This window comes from Ochotona princeps, chromosome 18 (assembly GCF_030435755.1).
Source record: "Ochotona princeps isolate mOchPri1 chromosome 18, mOchPri1.hap1, whole genome shotgun sequence".
Taxonomy (NCBI): Eukaryota; Metazoa; Chordata; class Mammalia; order Lagomorpha; family Ochotonidae; genus Ochotona; species Ochotona princeps.
Window position 1 is genome coordinate 31,283,154 of NC_080849.1, and position 26,423 is coordinate 31,309,576.

Sequence of the window (26,423 nt, forward strand, 5' to 3'; positions counted from 1 at the left end):
GCTACCATTTTGTGTGCTGCGGCAAAGGCTGAGGGACTGGAGGTACAAAACGGAGCTGCACATATACTAAGCCAGGAGCAAACTCAGTTCCAGCTCAGAGCATTGTACTTGGTCCCACAGGAAAACAGTACCAACTTTGCATCCTACACATTCCAAGCAAAACAGGTCCAGGTGACCCCCAGGCCTACCAGCCAACTGAACCAGAACTCCTATCAGTGCAATATCAGGCACCATTTTGTGCACTGTGGCAAAGGCTGCAGGATCGGAGGGGCAACACTGAGCTATGCATGAGGTAGGCCGACAGCAAATTCACTTCCACCTCAGAGCACTGCACTGGTCTAAAGTAAACAGTGAGGACATGGCATCTTATAGGTTCCAACCACAATAGGTTCAGGTGGTTCTCAGACCAAACAGCCAGCAGGTTCTGGGAAGACCAGCACCCAGTGATTTAGGACAGCTGGGTCTACCTAATCCCAGGCATTGCTTAAGCTAGGAGTGGGAGAAAGGCTGTGCAGGCAATGGCAGGACCACTGTCCTGGATCATAGCAGGTGGAAAGTGGTCAGTCAGGAGCTGGGGATAAGGAGAATATGGTAGAGACTAGCACAACAGCCCGGGACTGAGACTTGCTGGAGGGAGTGGCACAAGTGATTGCAAATGAAGAAATGGGTACCAAAACACAATCACTAAAACCGACCTGTATACCAGTGGTCAACACAGTTTAGAAACCAGCCCCTAAGAAGAAGAATCTGCTACCCAGAATAGCAATGGCCAAGGAAAAAAGAAGAAACAAAGGCACAATAAATAGCCCTTACCAAACTCAGAGTTAACTGAGACATCGAGAAAATGTGACATAAAGAATTTATATAAGTTGTTATAAACCTTGTGAACAACAGGAAGCACATGGAGGATTTCAAAGAATTTAAGGAATATGCTACACAGGAAATGAAACAATGAATCAAATGAAAGCTCCTTTGTTAGAAATTAAGAACATAATGGAGCAAATTAAAATTTCAGTGGAAGGCCTCAATAATAGAATGAGTGAGGCAGAAGACAGGATAACAGAATTGGAAGATATTTCCTGCCACAATGGGGAAGCAAACAAAAAGCTGGAAGTGGAGCTGGGTCAAGCTTAAAATAGTATTCAACAGTTAAGAGACACTATCAAAATGCCAAATTCAAGAGTTATAGAGTTCCAAAATGTGCAAAAGAAATGGTGGGTATAAAAATGCATTTAATGAAATAATAAATGAAAAGTTCCCTGACATGAAGAAGTAATTGGGAAACAACATACAGCAGGGGCACAAAACTCCCAATAGGATTGACCAAAAGTGATCCTTACGATGACGCATGATCATCAAGCTCTCTTCAGTTGAACATAAAGAAGAGATCCTTAAATATGCATACAAAAAAATGAATTAACATTTAGAGGATCCCCAATAAAACTCATAGTTTACTTCTCAGAGGAAACTCTACAACCCAGAACAGAATGGAATAACTAACATATTCCAGATTATGAAGGAAAAAATTATCTCAGAATAACTTGCCCAGAAAAGCTTTCCTTTATGTTTGAAAATGAAATAAAATCATTCCACAGTAAATAAAAGCTTAAAAGAATCGCACTCTTCCAGACCTGCCCTACAATTCATCTTGAAAGATGTTCTCTTGAGAGAGAAAAGGAATAGCACCTACCAAAACCAAAGGCAAACTTGAAGAATGTCCCAATGAAACAACAAAGAAGACTAAACAACATCACTGGAGATGGTGATGAATATGCTTGTGCAAGGGCCTCCTAAGAAGATGTCCTTCTTTGCTGTGAAAAGTAGGGTATGACTGTCCCTTTCCTCAACTTTTCGTAACAAAAAACTCTCATTTTCACATTTATATTATATAATCAATCTTCCCACTTCAGTTTATGTTCATTTTAGGGGATATCATCAATGAGGCACCTTGCAGATGTATTCTGAATACTAATGAACTACCTTAACCAAACAAATTTAAATTTTATCATTCCAAATCGAGAAAGATCCAATAGCAGAACCTAAATAAATGAGCAGATGGTGAGCACAAATGTAGTTTACTGTGAAATAATATGTCTTCAAGCTGGTCACAAGTATAGTATGCAATTGCAAAATTACACACAGTAAAATTTAATTATCTGCAATGTTGTAAAGGAAAAACAATTGGACTTTCCACATTTAATACTTCCAGGGATTGTTTAGTAGGAAAGTAATTTATAGAGTTAAATATGGAAATAAATTTACTTTTTCAGAGGAAACAGACCTAACACAACGAAATAAGTCCAGGGAAGGTACAGATTATATCACATCCACAGCAATTCAATTCTGGCTTTAGGTAGGAAGAAATATAAAGATGCTGACTTGAGCATGCTTTGCTCCAGAGATAAACTGAAATATTTTATTGTAAAAAGACTTAAAACATGTTTAGATACACATGTTAGTTTTCAGATTGGAAGCTTTTCAGTTAATTCTACAAAATATGCTTTCCAGTTCTACCCAAAAGGGAAAAATAAAACTTAGAAACAAACTGGGGCTAATTTGGATTTTTAAACAAGTCCTATCTGCTTCATTTTAAAGAGCCCACCCCACACAGCAAGATGATTTATACAGAGGTATACATTACAGGGACTCCAGATGTGGGAAATTGTTATCTATCTTACTATGATAAAGGAATCTTTTAAAAATGTTATTTTGGGCCTGGCACAATAGCTCAGTGGTGAAATCCTTGCTTTGCAAGCACTAGGGTCTCATACAGCACTAGTCCCTGTCCCAGCTGTTCTAATTCACATCCAGCTTCCTATTTGTGACCTGAGAAAATTGTTAAAAAAAAAAAAAATAGGATCAAATCCATGGAACCCTGCACCCAGAAGAGGCTCTTGGCTCCTGGCTTCAGATAGGCTCACTTCTAGGGAGTGAACCAGCAGACGCCAGATTTTTCTCTCTGTTTCTCCTCTCTGTAAATCTGACTTTACAATAAAAATGAAATAAATCTTTAAAAAATGTTATTTTTCATTATAATTAAGACTGCAAAGTTAATGGGGTTTTAAGGATTTGCTTTTATCTGCTTCTTTCTGAGAATTAAACTGGGGAATACACAGACTACTAACGCCCTACTGAAACAAAATACACTTCTAATAAAATACTAACAGAAAGCATGTGCTTAGCCTAGTAGATAACATGCCAGTTTCCCACACTAGAATATGCAGGCATGATCACCAACTCCTGCATCCAGCTTCCGGCCGGTGCAGAAGCTACGAGGCAGCAGCGATGGTTCAAGTAACTGGCTTCCTGCTACCGTATAGCAGTCCTGGATTGCACCGCTGTCCCCCAACTAAGGTCCCAGCCCAGCCAAAGCTGTTGCCAGTACTCGGGAAGTCAATCAGCAGATGGGAGCACACTCCCTCTCAAATAAGTTTGAAAATAATGAGTACTATATCTGAGCGCATGATGCTAACACATGCTGGTATTGAACATAAGCCATCTGTCCTTACAATGACTATACTGTATTGTTTTTAAGCTATACAAACATGTAAGTGGGTAAATTTTCTTGGATAGCGTAAAATGCTTTATTGTAATATATACCATATGCTGAAATGTAGAATTAGTTAAGACAATAGACTCTGAAACTATGATAATGTATATGGATGACATTTCCAAGATTTACCCGCTGGGTGACCTTGGTTAAGTTATCTAGCTTCCCTGAACTTTGTTATTTTAGAAATCAGAATACTGATAAGGGTCCTTGGCATAGCGGTAAAGATGCTTCAGACACCTGCACCTCATGTTAGAGTGACTGGGTTTCGGTCCCATTTCTGCTTCTAATCCAGCACCCTGCTGATGAAGACCCACATGGAAGACCTGTGTGGGAGTTTCTAACTCCTATCTTCAGCCTGGGCAAGCCCTGACAGTTTAGACTTTAGGGAAATAAACCAGGAAATGAAAGATTTCTTGCTTGCTCTTTCAAAGTAAAATTAAAATAAATATCGTTTTTTAAAAAATGAAAAGAGGAGCACAGATGTCAAAGAATTTGCATGAGAATTAAATGCTATATTACATGTGAAATCAAAAGCATAATGTAAATCTCAGCCAATGTAATTATTATTAATTACTTCCACTGGTCTCAGAGATGCATGATGGCAATCTGCATATGTATATGCTTCATACAAAACATGTTCACAAATATGGAATAATTACTCATATGCATGGCTACATCGTGTATGGATAAATACGTCTACAATGAATGCTGCATGGCCATGGGCATTTAATTATTAAAAAAAAAAAAGAAAAAGCTACAGATTTGCTGAGATAGCTAACAATTTTCAATGGCATATGTTTCACTTTAACAAAGTGCCGTCTTAAGAAATTCAGCAATTAGATGGAGTCTGGTCAAAAATCCCACATGCTCCTCTTCCACATGTATCTACTATTCAAAGTGACTCATTAATCAGACATCAGCGTCTCTGCTGCATATTGAGCCATTTCTCTCGGTAATGACTTTGCTTCTTGGTAAGAAATGAGTGAAACAGCTCTTGTAGGACCTGAAGGAGCTTGCACCGAGGACTTCCTAAAGCAATGCAGCACACAAGCAAATCCGTGGCCCTTTCTGAAAACTCATCACTCTACCAAAGCAATAATGCTCTCTCGAAACTGCGGAACATTCTAGCAACTGCCAAGTGTTCAACTGGCAGGGAACCAACACGAATCAAGTAAAAGATACTGAGGACTAACAACACCAAGACAGGAATCTTTCTACTCCCACTCATATTCAGAAACACATCACAGTCTGCAGATTTTCCCAATCATTGCACTTCAGAAATGAGGGAATCATTTAGGATCCCATTTGCGTTTCTTAAATGCCAAAGTTACAAGTATCTGTTTATGTATCTTTTCTTCGATCCTGGTTAGCATTTGATCACCTGCATCCTATTAGCCGCCTGAATGAGCCTTTGCCCAGGGTCCTCCGCCCACACCCATTCTTCATGTCACCAATTAAAAGATCTCAACACGGATTCCAGTTTTGCTCTCTAGAATTTACTTTTGAAAAAATGTTTTAGATGCCCATCTCCCTAAAGATTACTTGACCTATTCAGAAGAAAATACTTTGTCAGCTAAAAATGCAATACCAAATGAAAGAAAATACTAAAATTTTAATAATTAATACAGGATAGGTAGGTAACGTATTGAGCACAAAAGCGCTGCCTCCCTATATTTCCTGAACTTAGGGGAAGAGGAAGGAGTAAATACTTCACATTTAGGAAACTGGATGTGAATATTAAGTAACTAAAGATTTAATGAGGGTTTTCAAAAAATGAACAACATTTTAAAAGACATGATTTTTCTTTTGCTTGTTATAAACATGTCCCTGTGTTGCTGGGCTCAGTTAGGGTCATCAGGATTAAAAGGGTTTGTGAAAGATCAAAATGAAAACGCCAGAGAAAAGCAGTTAAAACAAAGAAAAATCATGAACTAAGGGCACAAATTCAAGCCTTCCATGTATTGATATAAAAACTAATAGTGTGGGCCCAGCACAACAGCCTAATGGATAAATTATTGCCTAGCATGTGCCAGGATCCCATATGGGCACTAGCTAGTGTCCTGGCTGCTCCACTTTCCATCCAGCTCTCTGCTTGTGGCCTGGGAAAGCAGCAGAGGATGGTCCAAAGCCTTGGGACCATGCACCTGTGTGAAGCGCAAATGGGATCCTGGAAGAAGTTCCTGGATCTTGGCTTTGGTCAGCTCAGGCCTGGCCATTGTTGCTACCTGAGAAGTGAACCAGAGGACAGAAGATCTTTCTATCTCTCCTTCTCTCTGTAAATAGGACTCTCCAATAAAAATAAATAAATTTTATATAAACAAACGAAAAAACTAGTGGGGCCACATGTAATGACTGCTTCTTTCCACCACATCCCATCCTTCCTAACTCAGCATGGTCCATCCTGTGTGGTGTAGCAGCACAGCTAATGGTTATGACTGACTACTATAGTCCAGATATGCACTCCATCATGGCCTTTCTATGTATTACCGCAATTACTTCTCAGATAATCATACGTGTAAGATACCATAATTTTCTGTATTTGTTAAAGAAGGAACTTGATATTCAGTGATGCAAAGTGGCTGCTCTAAAGTCATAGAGTGACAACGATTCAAAGTAGGGCACATCAGCAGCTCCAGGCAACTTTAGAACCACCGCCTCCCAAAAGCATCTCAGTCTAAGGGCCCACTGATAAAGGCTGCTGCTATTGCAAAGTCACCACCGGGACGACACTGCAAAGCTCCAATCATCAGTATCAAGCAACAGTGCCTAGGGGCTGGCAGTTAACTCACTCAAGATACACTTCAGATATTGGCTTCAGTCTAGACTCCGGCTTCCTGCTACAGCACACTCTGCAAGGCGGCAGGTGTGGCTTAAACAGTTGGACAAGGAGATACAGATTGAGGTCCTGCCTCCTAATTTCTATATCTGTCCATCATTTGTTGTTGTCATGAGCTTGGGAGAGTGAACCAACAGATGGCAACATTCTTGTCTCTCTCTTCCTCTTTATATATACATACTATATATATATATGATACATATATATTGCTAACAAACATTCTAGACATAAGTAAGCCATGCTTACTATCTTCTTATAAGAACTTTATTTTACAATACCAGATAAACAGAGAATACAGACATGACTTAAACTATGCAATATAGTTTTGAAACTACACAATGTATAGATTCACTATACATCTCTAACATACATACATGTTTAAACAAAGTTATGATTCCTAATTTTGTATGTTTCCTCCTCTCTTTTACATTAAAGTTCTTAGAAGCCTCTTCTAGGGGTGTGGGGGTGTGTGTGTGTGTGTGTGTGTGTGTGTGTGTGTGTGTATTTTGTATTTTAAGCACAGGCTAAACTCCTGCATCACGTACTGTGGAAGTGGGTGAATTCAGGCTATCTCTATTGCTTTCTGATTGCTAAGTTCTTATTTGTTTTACTTGATCAACGGAAGACCCACTACCTTACGCAGGTAGAAGTGAAGGACAAAGGACAAATGCTGGCTATCTTACCTGTTTAAGAGCCTTTTTGGTGTGTTGCTGAAAGGAAGACACTAACTTGCTTTGCACTGTTGTGTTAGTAAGGCTTGAATCTCGAGTGGAAGATGCTCCATCGGTTACCTGCTTCACACAAACTAGAAACGGAGAGAGATAATGATATTACTAATTTGAATTCCTTTTTTATATCCTCTGTAATTAACTCTCTTGGAGCTTTTCTCTAGATTAAAATGGAATCCTAAAATAAAGCGAAATAACACAGTAAAAAGGAGATGTAGATTTGAAGAGAGAGGATAACTTAATTACTGTGTGGCCACAGGTCCATTCAATCTCTCTAAGCTTCTATTTTCTCATCCATTAATAGATGATAATTTCACTCATAGAGGTTTTATATGGACATAAAAATGTGCAATATATGTTTAAGAGTTACAAGTCAGTAGATACTATCCAAATCTGAATGCTGACATTAGGCAATTGCCTAGAATCCCAAAGCAGCAACCTAAAGAAATGACATTGTGTTAAATCTACTAGGTTTCAAAGGCATGACCCCTGTGACATAGCTAGCTTTTTCTATGTGCCAACTGTAACATGGGAAAGAGAAAATGAAATCCAAGATGTGTGTTACCAACTCAAGATATTTATTTTCAAGGAAATGGCACTCTGAACAGATTAAAGCCAATCAGGCTTTCCGATCGCATATTTTACGCAAGACATTTTCTTCCACAATGCTGGATCTCTGGACAATCAATGTCTCAGTGACAGTGACAGGGGTGACCAAGCTGTCCCCAGTACTTCCAGCTCTACAGAATCCATGTTAGAGCTGAGACCCTTTCTCTAGTCATCCTCAAGCTGGGGGGGGCAGGTGGAACTCCGTGGCGGTTTTGGCAGAAGTACACATGAAGAAGCCTTTGCTAGGCGCCCTCTGGGAGAAAAAGTTATTTTGAAGATCCTGGTGAGGAAGTATTGTCTTTAATGGCAGAGTGGAGGCATATGTCTGAGGTAGAGAGTAACAGGACATCAGGAGAAAGCCACTTGAAGATGTATTATACAAAACTGAAAGCATGATTCTGTAACGGCAAGAGTGTTAACACTGACTGACTGAAGAATACTTTCCAAGCAATGGCATTCAGGAAGATTCTGACCTGAATTTTAAACGAAGTGGGACGGAGTAAATTTTTTGTAGTTTAAAAAAAAAAAGCAGGGGGAGGGACTGGCTTTGTGGAATAGTTGTTAAGCCACTCCCTGTGATGCTGGCATCCCATACGGGCACAAATTCTTGTCCGAGGTGTTCCACTTTTGATCCAGTTTTCTGCTAATGCTCCTGAGAAAGCAACATAAGATGGCCCAGTTCTGCGGCCCCTGCCACCTGCACAGAAGGTGCAAACAGAGTTCCTGACTCCTGGTTTCTGCAGCATTGGGGGGAGGGGAACCAGTGGGTAGAAGACCTCTGTTTATCTCTCTCTCTCCTCCTGTTCTAAAGCTATCTTCCAAAAGAAATAATCTTTTTATTTTTGAAAAATGAAAGCATAAGTATATGCATAATATTGAAAACACACAAATTCTCACAAATTTTTTTGGTAGAGTTAAGTACACATTGCCTATAAACGAACATTTGTTCACAAGAGATAACCTGGTGGAGGAAGAAGTTAATCAAGCTGTGCCATGAAGCACAAAGTGTTAATCCAAATAGAGAATTATTTGGTATTGATGCCAAGTATTCTGCATGTGTGATATCACTTATTTCTTGTGATTTCTTTCAAGACAAGAAGGTATTATCTCCACTACAGAGATAGGAACATGGAGCTCAGAAATGTTAGATAATCTTTCAGCCAAAGAAACAATAGCGCTGGACTGCAAAGCCAGCCCTCTCCAGCTTCAGAGCCATGATTTTTCTTTCCAACTAAAACATTTGACCGCAAAAGTCAAGAACAGATGCATAAAATTACATGCCTAAAATGTATAATCCAGATACATGATACTGTGGGTACTCAAACAGTAAGCTAATGAGGACAGGAAGCAACAAGTCATCCAACCCCTGGCATGTAAAAAGAAGCTTAGAACAGTGGGTAAGAATGACAGGCTAAGGAAACCCAATGATTTCACTAATAGAAAGATTTGCTTATGAATATAGTAAAAGAAGTTGTATAATTAAGATCCAGTAACGCTTTCTACTCATAAGATACGACATTTTTCCTTATGACAGTTTAAACGTTCTAGTGAAGAAACACTTGTAGTAACTTGCATAAAACATATTTCCTAGGCTTCTCCCCTCGCAGTGACTATGAGCCTAATCTGTAACACGTCGCCAGAGCTAACTTATCAAGGACTATTAGAAACAATCAATACACAGTCAAGATATAGATTTTGTATATTATCACCTTTTCATTGTTTTGAAAAACTTGGACAGGACAGAAAGACCCAGAAAAGTACATATTTACTGATGAGTTAAAAAGAAAGAAAGCGCCTTGTGGCTAATAGAGAATTTGTGGGAAGTATGACAATGCTCACGTATACATTTCCTATCAGTTTGTCTGGGAGATGCTTTTACTCGTTAAGTCAAAGGCACAAGTCAAAGCAACAGGATAAAATATGGCAAATCCTGCATGTACGTGTCATCGAAGCTTTTGTTTTCTTTTTGTTTTCTGATGATTAAAGAGTCACACTATACACCCAGCTGTCCCTCCTCCAGCTAGTAGTCAGCTAGATCACCATTTTCTCCATTTCCCTGTAATCTACAAAGTCATTAGATATTCAGATACCAATTTAGGGATCAGCATCTATGCTGGGCATTTTGGTTTAAACGCAATACTGCACTGTGTTAATCATGATTCAGGATTCCGGTTCAACTTCCAGCCCAGAGAGAGGGAGAGTCAGAGAGCTGAAACAGCATGACCTTCACTTTCAAAATGATCATTTCTGTAAAATTTAATTATTTTTCCTCTCTTAGGCTACATTCTAGATTCAACTGAAACATCAAGGGTTACTCTATCAGGCAGTTAGTCTCTCCCCTAAACCCTTTCTAGAATTTGGACTGAGCACTTGTCTCTCTGAGTCAGACTATTTTACCCTACCATTTGTATCTCATAAAATAGGTGCTTAGCCTTAAATAAAACACAAAGGGTAACAGGATAAAATTCATGAATATTAATCATTGGATTTAAGATAATCTACTTTCAAGTAACAAAAATTAGAGAAGAAATGTAAGAGTAATATACACATGTAATTCGTCCTTAGGCTCCAAGCAGTCTGTAATGCAGAGTTTAATTCTGCTGATTGCAGATCGTTGACGTGAACATATGTGTTGTCTCACTCATTCTTTTGCCATGTACGTGATGTGATAAGAATAACATCTAAAAGCTCATTCATTGTACATCTGGATTCATCAAGTTCACAAAGATTCCCACATTGAAAAAAGCACAAGATTTTCTTTCCATTTTCATTTTTATAGATGTGATAAATGAACAATTAAGGGTACATTTTAAACAGTTAACTGAATATTTCACTGAAGGACTGAATTTGGCGGCTGAAATACAAGCCCAGAAAAAAATGAATTATAAGGAAAGGATCAGGGGAAATCCAATATAAGTAAAATTACAACAGGACACAGGAAACTGAAGAATCGGGACAGATGTTTTATTCAATAAATATCAAAGGCTGACATGCAACTTAGAAAGTGATACCTTCTTGGCAGTCTGAAGAGAATGAGAGCTATTTTTTCTAACTGTGCACTGGCATGAACACTAAGGATAGATTTAACTGCTTGAACCCCACTTGATGTCTGCCCTTGTTGGAAGTAGACAAACTGAAGATAAAAAAAAAACAATGAGATAAGGAAGGTAGCTGTCTCTGGAACTTTGATCATTCAACACTGTTTCTGTCTATATCCTACTTGCCTGTCAAAATGGGTAAAAATGTATATACATATATATTATTAAAAGCTAAATCACTGGTTGTAAATGTGCCTGCCTCTACCACTCTTCTTGCTCTATGTAGTATGTCTAAGAGCAAAGGCGTGGTGGGGCTGAGGGAGTAGAAGGTTAAAGGTATTTGGACACAGCCTTCAAGGACAAAGGAACTGCTTGCTCACTGTGTTCCAGCAAACTTGATGATTTCAGTCTCTTTCCTCTTTTTCATTTACCATTGAACTTGAAAATACAGCTTAGCATTCATATGCTTAGAAGTGACTGTTACAACGAATACACGGGTGGTGCTTCTTCCTACCCTAGTCATCCATCTACCAACAGATGTACGCATGAACATGCACAATTCTAACTGTGATCTGTAATCCAAGGTACAAAGAAGGGAGAAATCGGCATGCAAACTTGGTGTGTCTCTATTTCCATAATCACTCCCCAACTAGCCCCTTGTGTGACCCAGTTGTCGGACCCTTTCTAGTGTTTTCTGTATTGTGTGCTATCTGTTGCACTGGCACTGTCCCTCCCCCAAATACCCTTCTCCATCACTTTGCCTGGAAACTCACCTTAACAAAACATATTCAATTCCCTCAACGTTTCCCTGGCTATCCTCATTTCTGAGACACTTGTTCTTTTCCTACTGAGGCCTCTTGGAGACCTAAGTGCTGAATTCATCACAAACCCAGCAACTGTGGCTCTGTCCTTCTCTTAGCGCCCACAGTTTATTTGCAAATGTGAACACAGAGAAAATAATCCACAAATGTCTTTAAAGCTAAATTTCTAAATTTATTTTAGGTTAAATTTATCTAAACCATCAATGTTTTTAACAGTTTTTAACTAGATTTTGTGCCAGCAAAGGTCAGCAACACTGTTGTTGTTACAAAGGATAAGCTTACATAAAAAGTGAATCTGGATGCACTGGAAATGTAGCCGAGCAATCTCAGGCATTACATGTAACACAGGCATCTCATATTGTAGTAGATTTAATTCTGGTCGCTCTGTTTCCAGTCCAGCTTCCTGCTAATGAGCCTGGGAACACAGCAAATGGTCGTACATGTGCTTGGGTCCCTACCATCCAAGTGGAAGACTTCACGAAGCTCCAGGCTCCTGGCGTCAGCTTGACCTAGAATTAGCCATTGCAACTATTTGAGAAGTGAACAAGCAGAGAGATTTTAAATAATCTCCAGTTCAGCATCTATGTCTGCATTTCCAAAGGTTTGCTTTCCTCTATATTTTCTGCTTCATCTTGTCTGCTTTTTGGCTCTCCCTCTCTCTCCCCCCATCATGCTGCCTCTCAAATAAATAAATCTGTTTTAGAAAGGAAAGGTTTTAAAATAAGAGATCCTGTTAGGCAACTTTTTTATATACATAAAAGTATCCTAAAACATTGGCGACAGAACAGAAAAAGCCACAGAACGTCCTTTGCCAGTTGGCGGGAAGTTACACAACTAGTCATTAGTTACAGATTTTCTTTTCTCTTCTGTCCCTAGTCATTACCTTATTTTATGATTATTCAAAATTTAAGTGCATAAAAATAAAATGTTAGAGCCAAAATCAGAAATCACATTGGCAAATGACATTGCAGAATCTGTGTGCATGCCGAACCAAAATACAGACCAGAGGTGGGACACAATATAGCCACTGCAACACAGTGCAACTAATTAATATAAATCCTACTGTTCCACCCAAGGAGTAACAGGCATTCTAAAAGGTCTGATGATCCATGGTATAATAAAGGCAAGGAGGGAAACAACCTTTAATAAGTTGTATTTATATCAGTTCTCCCTCCCAATACACTCCCCCCTTTAAGTTTCTGATCAAACTCTGTGCTTTAAAAATCATGAGTGTCCCGTAGAAATGATACACATGTATACTACAGGCCTAATACGTTTTATGAATAAAACATCTAAACCACAGACCTCATAGTACGTTAGGGAAAACATTGTGACACATGATTCGTATTCAATAACATTTCATAAGACAGTTGAATCTAAGAAGCACAACTTACATTTCTTCATACCAAGCACTATGTATGATACAGAGGAAAACAAAGACCTAAGATCTGATCATGAAGCCATAAGGTTTTAGAAGCAGTTTGGCAAAGAGCACTTTCATAGAGCCATTAATTCTGAGGAAAACTACACCTATGAAAACATAGTGGTGATACTAAAATTAGTTTTGAAAGCTCAATAAGCAGTTAATTCTAAAGTATCCCCAGAGAACAACTAATCAAAAAGGTGTATGCTTGGATTGTAATGTGATCCATGCACAGTACTCATATGTAAAATCGTGTAAGATAGTCTGGATAAATGCAGCAATAAAGACATGCCGACACTGTTTTTTTAAATGACAAAAACAACGCAACATTTATTTGAACCCAATTAAAACCTTCCTGAACTTAATTTCATTCAGACAAAAGATAATCCTTTAACCCTTTCTTTGACCCAGACTTCTGACAGCACCCCCCTCTAAAAACATGGTTTAAGCAGTTGTTCTTGTTGAATTAAAAAAAAAACATTCAAGGGATATGAGACACCAAGAGAAATCACCCATTCAACGAAGCAAGGTTAGAAATGAAATCATGGAAAGCACAATTTTTGTCTAAGAAACTTGCAAAGGACAGAGTCTAAACATCCAAAGTATTAGGACTATTAATATTGAGAGTGATGTCTTCTATGAATACAAAATACTTGACATAATTCATGTTCATTTTATTTTGTAATCCACCTCATAAGCCCTAAGAAACTTTACTCTCGTTTGGAAGATCTACACAGAAAGAAGAGCAAAAAAACAAAGAACGGTCAATTAGACAATAACTGCACCAAGCAATACATTATTGTATCAGTAAAAGCGTGCTTCAACAAGATGAAATCAAGCCAGACACTTCAATGAGTTGGTGTTACTTGGTATAATATGTCAGAAGTGATGCTCACCCTTCACAGAACTGAGTATATCCCGTCTTCAGTACAATGCACACAACAGGATACACACAGCAGTTCGGTCTGCACTGCACAGGACACTGAATCTCCACAGGTAGGAAGGAAGAACATTTTACACACCAAACATAGCTACAGCAATCCCTTTTTCAGACACATTTATCAGCTAGGTCTACTTAGCTATATTAACATCCCTGGAGACTCATAAATATCTCTCTTCATACAGATGAGAAGGGAGGAAATTCAAAGCAAACTATACACACACATATACATGTTATGTATGTATACATGTATATATGTGTTACCTCAGGATATGTATATTATTTCTTTTTATTTACATTTCTGTATAAATATATTATTTAGGGGCTTTAATCATCTAACCACCTCCTACCATAGAAACAGTACAATTTCTTCTTTGGACTGATGGAGAGTAATAACACTACATGCCACTTGCAAGAGAGAAGAAATGTTAGAAGCTATTTTCTACCGGCACAACCTGTGATATTTTCACACAGAAACAAAGCCATCAACCTAGGAAATGAACAACAGTAAAAGTGAACAGGACGAGTATCAGCCAAAGCTCAGCACGGACCAAGGGTACATCCTCCACTCATGTATACCACTACTAACTACATTGTACTTTCACACAGAAACTCCAAGGCCAGTCACAGTTTTGGAGTTCTTGGCTCCTGACTTGTGCTTGGCCCAGCCTTTACTGTTGCGCCCATTTGGGGAGTGAACCAGGGAATGGAAAATCTCTTCCTTGCCCCCCCCGCCCTGTCCTTCCCTTCTCTCCTCTCTCTCTTCTCTCGTCCTCTCCTCTCCTCTCCATCCTCTATTTAGCCACTCTGCCTTTCAAACAGGTACATACATCTTTAAAAGAAAGTCAAGTCCGAATTAATATCTAACAGGATAAGGCATCCAGGTGTCTATTGAAGATATGATTATAGTCATTGCAAAAAGAAGAGAGAATTAAAATGCAGTTTTTCTTTCAAGAGCATGGCTTTTATGTTCTTACATATAAGTCACAGCTTACATAAATCAAATTGAAAATTGGCCAATTAAGATGAGTAATTGGGGGAATACCTCTAATTTTGTTTTTATTTGAGAGGGAGTTTGTTTTTATTATGAGATCATACTCTTTCCAATTTTTATCTCTGCATTATGAAATAGTTCTCTCAAGAAAGCACACTTAACTGAGCCAGTTTATCTACTCTTAACAAGAAAACTTTCCTTTCCTCCATGACTTCAGGCTTTTCAAAGTGATCAGAATCCATTAACGTGAGAACAAAGTTCAGAGTTCAAGGGGAAATATCTTAGGTACAGAGGTCCTTAATGGATAAAAGACATGGAAAAGGGTATCTATAAATAATGATGGAATGAGCTGGGCTAAGTCATTTGGAACACTTAGGAAGAAGGGTGGTAGGAACTGCATGCTGAGCAGCTGGTCTCCATCTTCAGACAGAAAAAAAAAAAAGAGGAAATTAGTTTAATGAAAAGCACAAAAGATTTCCACATAAGAGCAAAATTCTTCACCACAAAGGTTATCAAAAACAGAGAGACAAATTTAGAAGAAAGCTGAAGATTTCTTTTTCTCTGGACATGGACCATGAGAATGATGTTTAACGGAACTGACTGCTTTAAGAAAAATGCTGGTATGGAGACAGGATCCAGGGCTGCCCAATCTTTTGAAGTCCCACGTATTTCTGGGAAATTGTGAGATGTGTGGGTGAGGATGAAAGGTGAAGGAATGAAGGAGTGGGCAGAGGAAGTTCTAGAGCCTGCCAATGGTCACTACGGACTATGCAGAGTATTCTCTTTCCTCTGCGTTTGCTTCCATCTGTAGCTAAAACAACAGAATTTGCACAGATTTAAGTTTCCCTAGGCCACCAAGGTAGAGCAGGTGTCTCCCTGAGCTTAAAAAAAACTTTAAAAATTTAAAAAATAAACTACAGAGCTACTGAATGTCAGACAAATTGATCTAACCCATGGAAATAGGGGGACACTGAAGGCATTCCCTGCCCTCACCTGCGAAATTCTTAGGAATGGTTACTAGGCCATTCATCGTGTGGTCTTGTCTTCTACCATAAAACTTCTGAAGCCTGTCAACACCTTCCTAGACACTGCCCCTCCTAAGAAGACACACACACACACACACACACACACACACATCATCCTATCCAAAAGCATCCTATACCATTCACAAGCAAGTCCCTACAAACCTCCACAGTAAAAAAGATCATGAGGCAAGAGACACCAAATTACGGACAACATATTTAAACATTACTCGAATCACTTCCCACACACCTCCCCCGTTTCCCACAGCTTCCTTCCCCTTCCTCCTGAGTCAACTGCGCTACAAGCTCCCACAACTGCTCCCTGCGCATGCTGAGCCTGCCTTAGCGCATGCCTCACTTTTCTCCACCAAGCCCCTCCTCTGTTTGTGACTGATGTCTCTCAGCAGAGATCCACACACTTCAGGCTACCTTAAAGCACTTTTCACTCTGGATAAAAGGGCCCTTCCACTGTGGCCTCTGAGCCAAGGAAAACACAGTCAGCTGAATGTTTCATTAAAGTTAACACAAGCCTGCCAAGAATCACACAATCAGAAACCCACTTATAAAACTGGCCATAAAGAATAATGAAAAGGAGCCATATACAATTCTTCAAATGTTGGAATCATTATTTTCGCTGGGATCTAAGGCTTGACATATAGGGTACTTGTTCTCTGCTTCTCACTCTTTTGCTTTGTTTTTTGATTTTGGTCTACACAGAGACTTTGAAGAGCTAATTGCCTCGCCGCACGTGCTACTTCCTCTCTGAAAGCCATCAGGGTTAATAGCAAGCAGAACCTTTCGGATCTCTGTGCATACAAAATTGAACATTCTCCAGTTTCCTCATTTTTTTTTAAAAAAAATAGGATGGCTGCTATTTATTTTAACCACAAAATGGACTAAGGGCTACCAGAAAATGGAAACTAATTTTTTCTTGTTAATGACAATATATAAGTTGAAGATAAAGTGTTTGAAGATGGTCTCCTGATGGTATCAATTCATATAAAATATGTAGAGGTTCTGGAAACCAACAAGGCCTTATAAGTCAACTTAGTATGTGCGAGGAAACTCCTACCGTACCGATGCATTATGCTCAGAAAACAACCCAGACACAAACATACCCATAAATCTCTGACTAAAACAGCCCATAAAACTCATAATATTTTCGTTGGGTGACACAGATCTATACTTACATAGGCACAGATGGTCATGCATTGTCAACACAAATACATCAAGCCATTCACCTCAATCATTCCTTACACTCCAGAGCTTAGCTTGTAAAATTTAAATGGTTTACTTTTCCACGTCTATATTTCTAATATCCAGTAACCTGAGAAACTGTTCAAAATTCAAAGAAACTTACACAGTTCTAGGTCCTGTAAATTCTACAATTTATAATATACCACTTGGTAAAAATAATAACTCTACCTTGTAAAATGTTTCAACAGAACTTTCAAACACGATAATGTCGCAGAGCATCTGTCATTGACAAAAGCAGCTCTCTGTTTCCCTGGCCTACTAGCTCATGTCCAGAAAAGTACTAAGGCTAATACACTAGTGTTATCTTAGCTTTACACAAGGCGTCCTGTGTTAATAACCAGAACCAACCTTCTCAGATTTCTTTGTTAGTTTTTGCAAACTTTTTTCTTTTCAAAAATTTTTTTCCTCACCCCACTAAGATTGCAACAAATGTCAGTTCGTTTTCATTCATTCGCAGTAACTCTGGGGTAGCGGAGACCTAGCCGTTCTATTATCTTACCCATTGATGGTGATCATTCACTTCCACACTTCCCATTCTTTCCACCAAAGGCGGAATAACAGAGGTGAAGGGGAGTGAAGACGGAGCAACAGGTTCCAGCTCCTCCTCTCCATCCTAGCTACCTACCTTTTCTTTTTCCCCGCCATTTTTTCCCTCATATCCATACAACCAGACATACACCTCACCTTCTCTTTTTCATCATTTTTTTTTCTAATATATGTGCACAGCTGTAAGAAGTGTGGTAAGAGGGCCTGGCGTGGTGGCCCAGTGGCTAAATTCTCGCCTTGCAAATGCCAGGATCCCATATGGGTGCCGGTTTGTGTCCAGGCTGCTTCACTTCCCATCCAGCTCCCTTTTTGTGGCCTGGGAAGACAGCAGAACACGGCCCTAAGCCTCAGAACCCTGCACTTGTGTGGGAGACCCAGAGGAGTCTCCTGGCTCCCAGGTTTGAATCAGCTCAGCTCAGGCCATTTCAGCCACCTGAGGAGTGAACCTGTGGATGGAAGATCTTCTCTCTGTAAATCTGCCTTTCCAACAAAAATAATATAAACCTTAAAAAAAAAAAGGAAGATTTTAAGTATATTCATTCTCACTTTGGTCTCAAAATCTACTGGAAACAGAAAAGCCTTGGCTATCATTTAGGTGAGTCAATTTCCTGTAATTTATTGTTGATTTGTAGGAATTACACCTGTGTTATCAGGCAAACTGTCCGTGGCCATGCCTCGTGAGCATTTCCAGGGATTCTAGATGCAATGTCAGTATGGCCTGAGCCTGGCTTTGGGGTCACACTCACTAGGGTCAGGAGCTTGGTTGAGACATTGAACCTGCTTTTTTCATCACTGATAAAAATGACATTATTATTAAAAAAAAAAACAATAGAACTTATAAATATGGCCTAATCCACAGGAATGCTGTGCAATTAAAGAACCTTTATGTCAACAGTTTAGCAAAGCTGAACATCATAAGCACCTAATATATTTTCAAAATTATCATCAAGGTTTGAAAATATATGTCAGAATTAACTAAGGTTATAAACAGAAGGTTTATGGTCTACACCAGGATGTGAAACATACTTGTCCTACAAAAAGCAACTGAGGTTTGCAGTAAGATGTAAAACGGGGCAAGCAAAGGAATACTCAAGGGAATAAGCTACTTACTATTCTTTTGGTGGTTCTCCAAAGCAATTTTCCTAATGCAGCTTCAAAGAAGAGGCCAGGAAATCTAATTTTGGTCACATTAGCTGGATATGTGTGGGTATGGGCTATTTTGTGAAGTACCTATTCACATTTTAAATTACAAGAGTTTGCTTATCCCTGCTTTGGTTTAATTATTGGCTGAGGGCTCTTACTCCGTCTCTCACCTCTTCTCAGCTACCAAATCTCTCCCTCTGTATCTTCAGGAAGTCAGGGCTAATCACTGGCAAAATCTAGTGCAATTTCCACGGTTTATCTGAATTTTCTCTTCACATGTTGATGGACAAAGCATGGTTCTTTCTAATGGACACTGTCTCTTTTGGAGTTTTCTCTTGGATAGCTTTGGGATCACGGGACCTAGAACTGGGATGGGAGACCTGCAGTAAGAATGGCTACACCTGCACGTCTTTCCTTACCATTTGCTTGGAATATCTTTTTCCGTCCTTTCACTTTCAATTTCCTCTAACCTTTGTTGGTGAGATGTGTCTCCTGTAAGCAGCAGATAGCTGGGTTTTGTTTTTTGATCCAGTCTTCTAATCTATGGCGTTTGACTGATGAGTTTAAGCCTTTTACATTCAGAGTTATGGATACGGAGCTGTTTGCTCCTGTCATTTAAGTGATGTGTTGTTCTATGATTGAGTCTTCTGTCAGCCTTTTAGTAGGATGTTCTCCACTTTTGCCTTTGTTTTTGGTGGTTGCTATTTCTTTTTTCTTTCATGGGAATATCCTTGAGTATCATTTGTAGGGCAGATTTAGATGAGACAAATTCTTGAAGTTCTTCGTTATTGTGGAAGAATTTTATTTCATTTTCAAAGACAAAGGAGAGCTTTGCAGGATAAGTTATTCTGGGCTGAAAATTTTTCTCTTTTAGAATCTGGAATATGTCACTCTAGGTATTAGGGTTCCCCTCCCCCCAACTACCCACCTCCCTCAATGTTCTCCCCTCCAGTCTTACAATAGGTGTCTTTTGAGTATCCTCAGAAGTCCAGCATACTGCCATTCAGATGTGGAGACATGTATTTTCTTTTTTTTTTAAGATTTACTTATTTTCTACAAAGTCAGATATATAGAGAGGAGGAGAGACAGAGAGGAAGATCTTCCATCCAATGATTCACTCCCCAAGTGAACACAACAGCCAGTGCTGTGCCCATCCGAAGCCAGGAACCAGGAACTTCCTCTGGGTCTCCCACATGGGTGCAGGGTCCCAAGGTTTTGGTCCATCCTTGACTTCCTTCCCAGGCCACAAGCAGGGAGCTGGATGGGAAGTGGAGCTGCCGGGATTAGCACCGGCGCCCATATGGGATCTTGGGCACATTCAAGGCGAGGACTTTAGCCGCTAGGCCATGGCGCCAGGACCAACGCATGTGTTTTTTTGGCACCCTTCACACAGGTGTTTCTTCACTCATTTCCACATCTGCTTAAAATCTGTGGGCATTTGCTTTAATTGCTCAAGCTTCTTGAAATTCAACTTCTTTGTCTTTCTGTTGCTAGACTGCTTGCATTTGGGGCCAAAAAAAAAACCCCCTCTACTTAAATCTAACTATGTGTGTGCTGTGTACTTCCATGCTGGTCTTGGAACATAGCTGGAAAAAAATCAACCTGACCAGCTAGCTTCATATTAAATTCAGGATTGATGACATGAAGAGTGATACTCATGTGGCTAGACTCGCTTAGACATTCTTTGGAAATCTGGAAAATCTATTCCCTGTATCCTCACTCCCATTTCCTGATCCTCTTTCTGATTTTCATGAGAAATAATGAAGAAATGAGAAGCAAACTTCCATGAGCCCCCCTCGTATGTACTCATTTACCCTCACCCCTACCAAAACATCCTGGTCTTTCTACCTCCTGCTTGGTAATACCTGTTTAAACTTTTGCTGAGCCCAAAGTTGTCTATTGAATAGTTCCCATTCACTCCCACCTGATGAAGCATAAGGCAACAGTAACCTTCTCAAATCTGTCTTTTCCTTAATTGTGATTCTTCATCAGTAAAACAACAGTACAAAATGTAAGATGTATTTATTTGAGAGACAGAGTTACAGAGAAAGAGGGAGAAAGAGGTTAATGTGAATGAGAGAGAGATGGATCTTCCATCCACTGGTTTACGCCACAAATGGCCACAATGGCAGATTAGGTCAAACCAAAGCCATGAGCCCCAGTTCCATTAATCTCCCACATGGGTGGCGTGGGTCTAAGCACAGGACCCATCTTTCGCTGCTTTTCCAGGCACATTAGCAGGGAACTGGATCATTAAGTGGAGCTACCATTTTGTGGTACTGGTGTCACAGATGGCAGCTTAACTCACTATGCCGCAATGATACCCCTCAAAAATTCTCAAAAGAATTATTCACAATGGTGATCTCTAATTTCTCTCCTGCCACAAAAACTGCCATTATCAATTTCATCAATGGCTTCAGCAAAGCTGAGCAGTAATTTCTAAATTTCCAGCACAACCTGACATATCAGAATCACTGGCATATAAATTACTTCCTTCACAGAAACTTCTCATTGCATTTGCTGTTTCCTGTAATGTCTCCAGACCTGTGAGCTCAAGTGCCCATTAGCTCAGTCTTTTGGGCCTCATCTCTTCTAAAAGACTATTTTTTAAAGCTTACAGAAAAAGGAATTAAAAGATAAGCTTCTTTTGATACAAGAAACTTGATGATAGTACCAGAGGAGTCTACAAAATGTTCACGGGAGGTAAATACTACGAAAAAAACTGCACATGGTTTTAAAAAAATATATATTTGCAAAGCATCTTCATATTTACCTTCACTTCCTCACCTGTCATATTCAATTTAATCTCTGTAACATTATCTATAAGCTGCCTATTTTCAAATGTCTTTCTCCTTTTTTATTTTTTATTGGAAAGACAGATATACAGAGAGAAACAAATACAGAAAGAAAGGTTTTCTGTGCACTGGTTCACTCCCCCAAGTGGCTGCAACAGTCAGCACTGAGCTGCTAAGAAGCCAGGAGCCTCTTCCCAGTCTCCCACATAGCTGCAGGGCCCCATGGCTTTGGGCTGTCCTCGACTGCTTTCCCAGGCCACAAGCAGAGAGATGGTTGGGAAGCAGGGCACTATATGGGTGCCTGTTTAAACGTTTGCTGAGCCCAAAGTTGTCTATTGAATAGGTCCCATTCACTCCCACCTGATGAAGCACCTGCACCTATATGGGATCCTCGCAAATATACGGCAAAAATATAACCTCTACACTATCGTGCCAGGCCCTAGCAAGACCTTTCCTTTGAATTTTAGACAGACAAATCCAATTAATATATCTATCTGAATGTTGAAAAGATATCTCATACTGCATGTGTCCAAAACTGAGCTACCAATCAACAATCTACCCTCCCCAATTGGCTTCTCTTGCAGATTCTTCCAGTTAAACTAAAGTCAATGTTATTCTACGAACTCACTGGCTTTGAAGCAATTCCCAAAACTTTATCTCACATGAACAACGATGTTCAATCTGCCTTCATATATGTCCAGAAGCCAATCAATTCCAGCATATCCACTACCATTCCTTTCATTCAAGTCACTGTCACCTCTCCTCGAAAGTCCAGGAGGAGCTTTTGAATGGGTGTTTCTGTACTGTTTTCTTATATGTAGTGATCCTGCTAAAACCTCAATAACTGTCTCAAGAGCTCAAAACTCTACAAAGTAAATGACAGTAAAAGTTGAGCATCCTTAATCTACAATCCAGAAAATCTCAAACGGCAAAACTTTCTGCAAGGTGCCATGATCACAGCAACGGCAAACGCTGCGACTGAGCTCACATGATGAGTCACAAACTGCAGGTTCACCGAAATCTTTTATAACATTACCTCCAGGCTGTGTACGTAAGAAATACTTGAAACATAAATAAACGTTGTGTTTAGACTCGGGTGTCATTTCTCACATATATCCACATATATACACTCCAAAAATCTGAAGAAATAAAATGCAAAATGTGAAACTCTTCTGGTCCCAAGCATTTCAACACATATTAGCTCGTCTCAGACTCTAATCCGGCCATTCCTTCTCTGACTTTGTATCTCACCATGTGCCCTCCCAACCACATAGCCCTTGCTTTTTCTGGAACATTCCAGGAATTCTCCTGCCTTAAAGCATTTTCAATTTCTGTTCTTTCTACCTAGGGCCCATTCCTCTTGCAATCCACTCGGTTCTTTTCATAAACACAATCCTTCTGTCTTCTCCCTATTTATTTTGTCTCATAACACCAGTCACCAGTAACTATGCTCTAAGTGTTAAATATTTGTTTTGCTTACTGCCTGTCTTTCAAAAAGCATAAGCTCCATGAGAGGGCTGTTTGTTCGCGTTTACCCCTGTAACTGTAATGTCACCAGTAGGGCTGCGCCCAGAGAAGGGGCTCTGTGGAGCAGGAAGTACAACAGGAATGACATCACCAGGACTCACCTTCGTCTTCCCGAAGGCAAAGAGGATGCTCCATTCATCAGCCAGAAACCAGGGTGCACCTCTGCCTTGTCCTTTCTAATCAAAAAGACTTGGGAAGATTCACAGTGCAGCTGACTTTTCCAAAAGGCAGGGCAATAAGGACAGCAAGTCGAATGAAAGATGATGAAAACAGTCCATAAAACAGTCTGCAGCTGTTTCGCTGAGGCTAGAATCTGTGTTTCGCATGTTACCTTCACAACCTCAGCTGCAGATCAGACAGAAATCCAAGCAGCATGGGTCTTCCGGGGCCTATCAGCCTGCACACTAGTTGAGAGGGCAGGAGTGTTCAGTCGGCATGCAGAGCACACACAGAGGGACCCCATGGCCATTACTAAAACAAATGGCTTTGGGTTATTACTGACATCTGATATTTCTGTGAGGAGTCTTTGAGGTTTGTTTGTTTAAGGCTGCTTCACTGACTCCTATGAGCCCAGTGACAGGGATTATAACTACCGTCTTCCTTCCAGATCCTGAGGTGGGTCCATTTGTGGAACCAGTGGGTAGTGCAGGATAAACTGCAGGAGGTTTTGTGGGACAAATATTTGCCAGAACAGAACAGCAGGACAGAATGACAGTTACCAATAGAATGATACGGTAACTACCTTGAGAAAGATAAATGTGAATTAGCACAGATGCAATCCAAGAGGTAGAAAGTGGCCCCTTAGGATTCTGGAAGGGTCACTTGTTATTAACAAGAAAGTATCATATTCAGCCCAGATTTCACTTTGAAGAATGAGACTATTGAGGCTAATTTACAGAGGACAAGGCAAGGTTCAAAGCCATTGCGAAACTCCTGTGATCACAGGGAAGATCACGACACTAAGAAGTAGCAGGCTGGTGTTCTCATTCCTCTCGTAGGGAAGGAACCTCTACAGGCCGCGAGCGTCCAACTCACTTCACAGTAGAAACGCACCGATGCTGTTAACACTCAAAAAGTGATCATTGCCCAGGAAAATTCACACTGCGCAGACAAAACACAAAGAACTGCACACTCTCGGAGGCACTAGCTGCTTTTTGCTCATCACGAGTGGCATGGCATAGTAAGTGGTGAAGACTCATGTGGGTCAGCGCAGGCATGGCCGCAGGGAACTACTGGAGTGTTACAGGACAGAAGAGAACAGGGTGTATCTTTTTTGAAACCGATCAAACTCACCTCCATTTTCTTCTCCACTGGCATTGGCTTCAGCCATTTCTGTGCCATCCAATTCAGAGTCACAGACTAAATCCAAAGCTCCACCCACCGGGCTTGAGGACTCCTCTTTCTATATTATTTTTCAAAAGAACAATTTAATGAAGATGTATTAACATCTAAAAACATTCAATATACGTTAGAAACCTAGTTTTTTCACAGTTATGTATGATGCACAAATTCAACATTGACTTATTTTTAATATGAAATCAGCCTCTCTCAAATACCAAGTGAGAAAAGCCCACTGTCTCAGGTGGTTTTTTTTTTATTTTGGATAAAATTTCAAATTCCATACCAAACCAAACCAAATTCTTCATTTTCACATACATCCCCTCACTTTTAACTTTCTTCTTTATCTAAAGAAACAGTATGACAAAGCAAAACTCTAATCACTAAATCAAACACTCTAATAAGTGCAAAATACAAAAACAAAACGTATTTTGGCTAAGTTGTGTAATTTTTTTTTAATTCCCACAAGGACAAGTCCCTTGAGGAAGAATCCCTCCTCTCCTTGCCAGGAAAAATCTGGGATACTAAAAAACAAAAATCTCCTCAGAGGAAATTAACACACTTCAAACATAATCTATTCTTTTATTAAAACAGGTGATTTCTTTTTAATTTGATTTATAAAAAGTAACATACTATATTCATTTGTTCCAAGTTACACCACCATTGTAGATCCTAATGTTTTGTTCTGCACAATTTTGTATAATGTGTGTCATTTCTTATTCTAGATGAAAATGGGCATTCTTGTAAAATAATTCAGACTGTATGTACAGATTTGCATTTTTATTTCCCTGTTCTTTTCAAACAACACTCATGCATTCCTGGTAAAACTTCCTTGAGATTACCATTTGCTTTACAATTGAACACTGTTAAATCTGTAAGTGTTCAAGCACAGCCAATTTTTCTTATAAAAGCCAGAAAGGCATGCAGGTATAAAGCTTCTACATCAACATATGGTCATTAAGTCCAAGCCTTTATGGCAACTGTGATCATCTCAAACTCCTGGCCAATGTTCCATGACACTCCTCCCCAAATACAGACTCAAGAATTTTAAAGCCACAACTATTTTCCATGACTATATATTATGGAGTGAAACCACAGATATGCTTTCCTTAAAGAGAAATTCTATTGTTTATTCTCAACATGAAATCTTTTTTTTTTTCTGACATCTGAAAACATTTAGAATGCAAAAGGGTCATTCATGTGTCTTTATCCAAAACTCATTTTGCATACTTTCACACATCTTAAAAATGCATGATAACACAGTCAGAACTTAATACTAAAAAAAAAACCAATAATCCACTTACTTTGAGAGCATAGAGGCCTGACTTTCCAGGGATTTTGAGGAATGTTCCATCCCCAATTCGAGTGTTAGTGTGAAGCATTGCATTCAGACAGGCTAATGGAGAAGTTCCACTGGAAAATAAAAGTGTGCAAACATGAAGTAGTCTGAGATGCAGCTTCGGTGGCAAAACTGTTCCCAAGTCTTTATTTTACAAACAGACTGTCTTGCACGGCTTTTTAAAATATCCTCCCAACCCCAAAACATCTACATTACAATAACGGGCCAGTCCAATTTCACCAAAGTTAATCAGATACATCTGTCTTTTAGGCTTCAGGCAAGAAGTCTCCTGAATTAAAATTATTATTCATAAAGCAAGTGACACTATATGTTAAAGAACCCAAAACGTTTATGTAATGTTATTTTATAAATAACACCATGAAGCCTCAGTTTTTTAAATATTACAGACAATTTGATGGTTGCACTTGAGTGATCAAAAAAAAAAAAAAAACAGAAAAGGAAAAAAAACACAAGTTCAAGGGCAGCTCTATCCCATGGATTGAAAGGCAACAAA

General features: G+C 39.4%; 1 protein-coding gene across 1 annotated transcript in view; it reads right to left on the reverse strand.

Moving 5' to 3' along the window:
* ASXL3 (ASXL transcriptional regulator 3) overlaps nucleotides 1–25,983 on the reverse strand; it is a 107,015-nt gene extending 81,032 nt beyond the window's left edge. The window contains exons 1-3 of the mRNA XM_036493603.2: nucleotides 25,875–25,983; nucleotides 24,526–24,634; nucleotides 7,073–7,194 (exon numbers count right to left, since the gene is read on the reverse strand). Of these exons, the coding sequence (XP_036349496.2) occupies nucleotides 7,073–7,194; nucleotides 24,526–24,634; nucleotides 25,875–25,952 (309 nt within the window). The 5' untranslated portion in view covers nucleotides 25,953–25,983. The remainder of the gene's footprint in view (nucleotides 1–7,072; nucleotides 7,195–24,525; nucleotides 24,635–25,874) is intronic.
* Between the last annotated feature and the right edge of the window lie 440 nt (nucleotides 25,984–26,423).